Consider the following 273-nt stretch of genomic DNA (forward strand, 5'->3'; position numbering starts at 1 on the left):
GTTTGAAAGGTGAAATATACACAAAAATTCATCGATCAATAAAGGTGTTCTTAAAGAATCAGTGAATTTATTATAGTCACTACCAAGATGGTGATTGATGTAAATATATTTTTACAGGTTTTTTATACAAGGAAATTACAGGAGCAGCTTACAATGATTGAAAAAGATGTAAGTCTTGTAAGAATTTTTATTGATATTAAACTGGTTTGTTAGCATAATTCTTTCATCATTGTTTCAAATAGAAGTAACTTTATTTTGCAGATTTTAAGGAAA

The 273-nt window shown here is 26.4% G+C and overlaps 1 protein-coding gene across 2 annotated transcripts in view; it reads left to right on the forward strand.

Moving 5' to 3' along the window:
- Positions 1-273, forward strand: part of LOC119590678 (ketosamine-3-kinase-like) — a 6,441-nt gene that overhangs the window by 5,134 nt on the left and 1,034 nt on the right. For both annotated transcript variants that reach the window (XM_037939363.1, XM_037939362.1), the window contains exon 5: positions 118-168. In XM_037939363.1, the coding sequence (XP_037795291.1) occupies positions 118-168 (51 nt within the window). The remainder of the gene's footprint in view (positions 1-117; positions 169-273) is intronic.

This window comes from Penaeus monodon, chromosome 27, assembly GCF_015228065.2.
Source record: "Penaeus monodon isolate SGIC_2016 chromosome 27, NSTDA_Pmon_1, whole genome shotgun sequence".
Lineage (NCBI taxonomy): Eukaryota > Metazoa > Arthropoda > Malacostraca > Decapoda > Penaeidae > Penaeus > Penaeus monodon.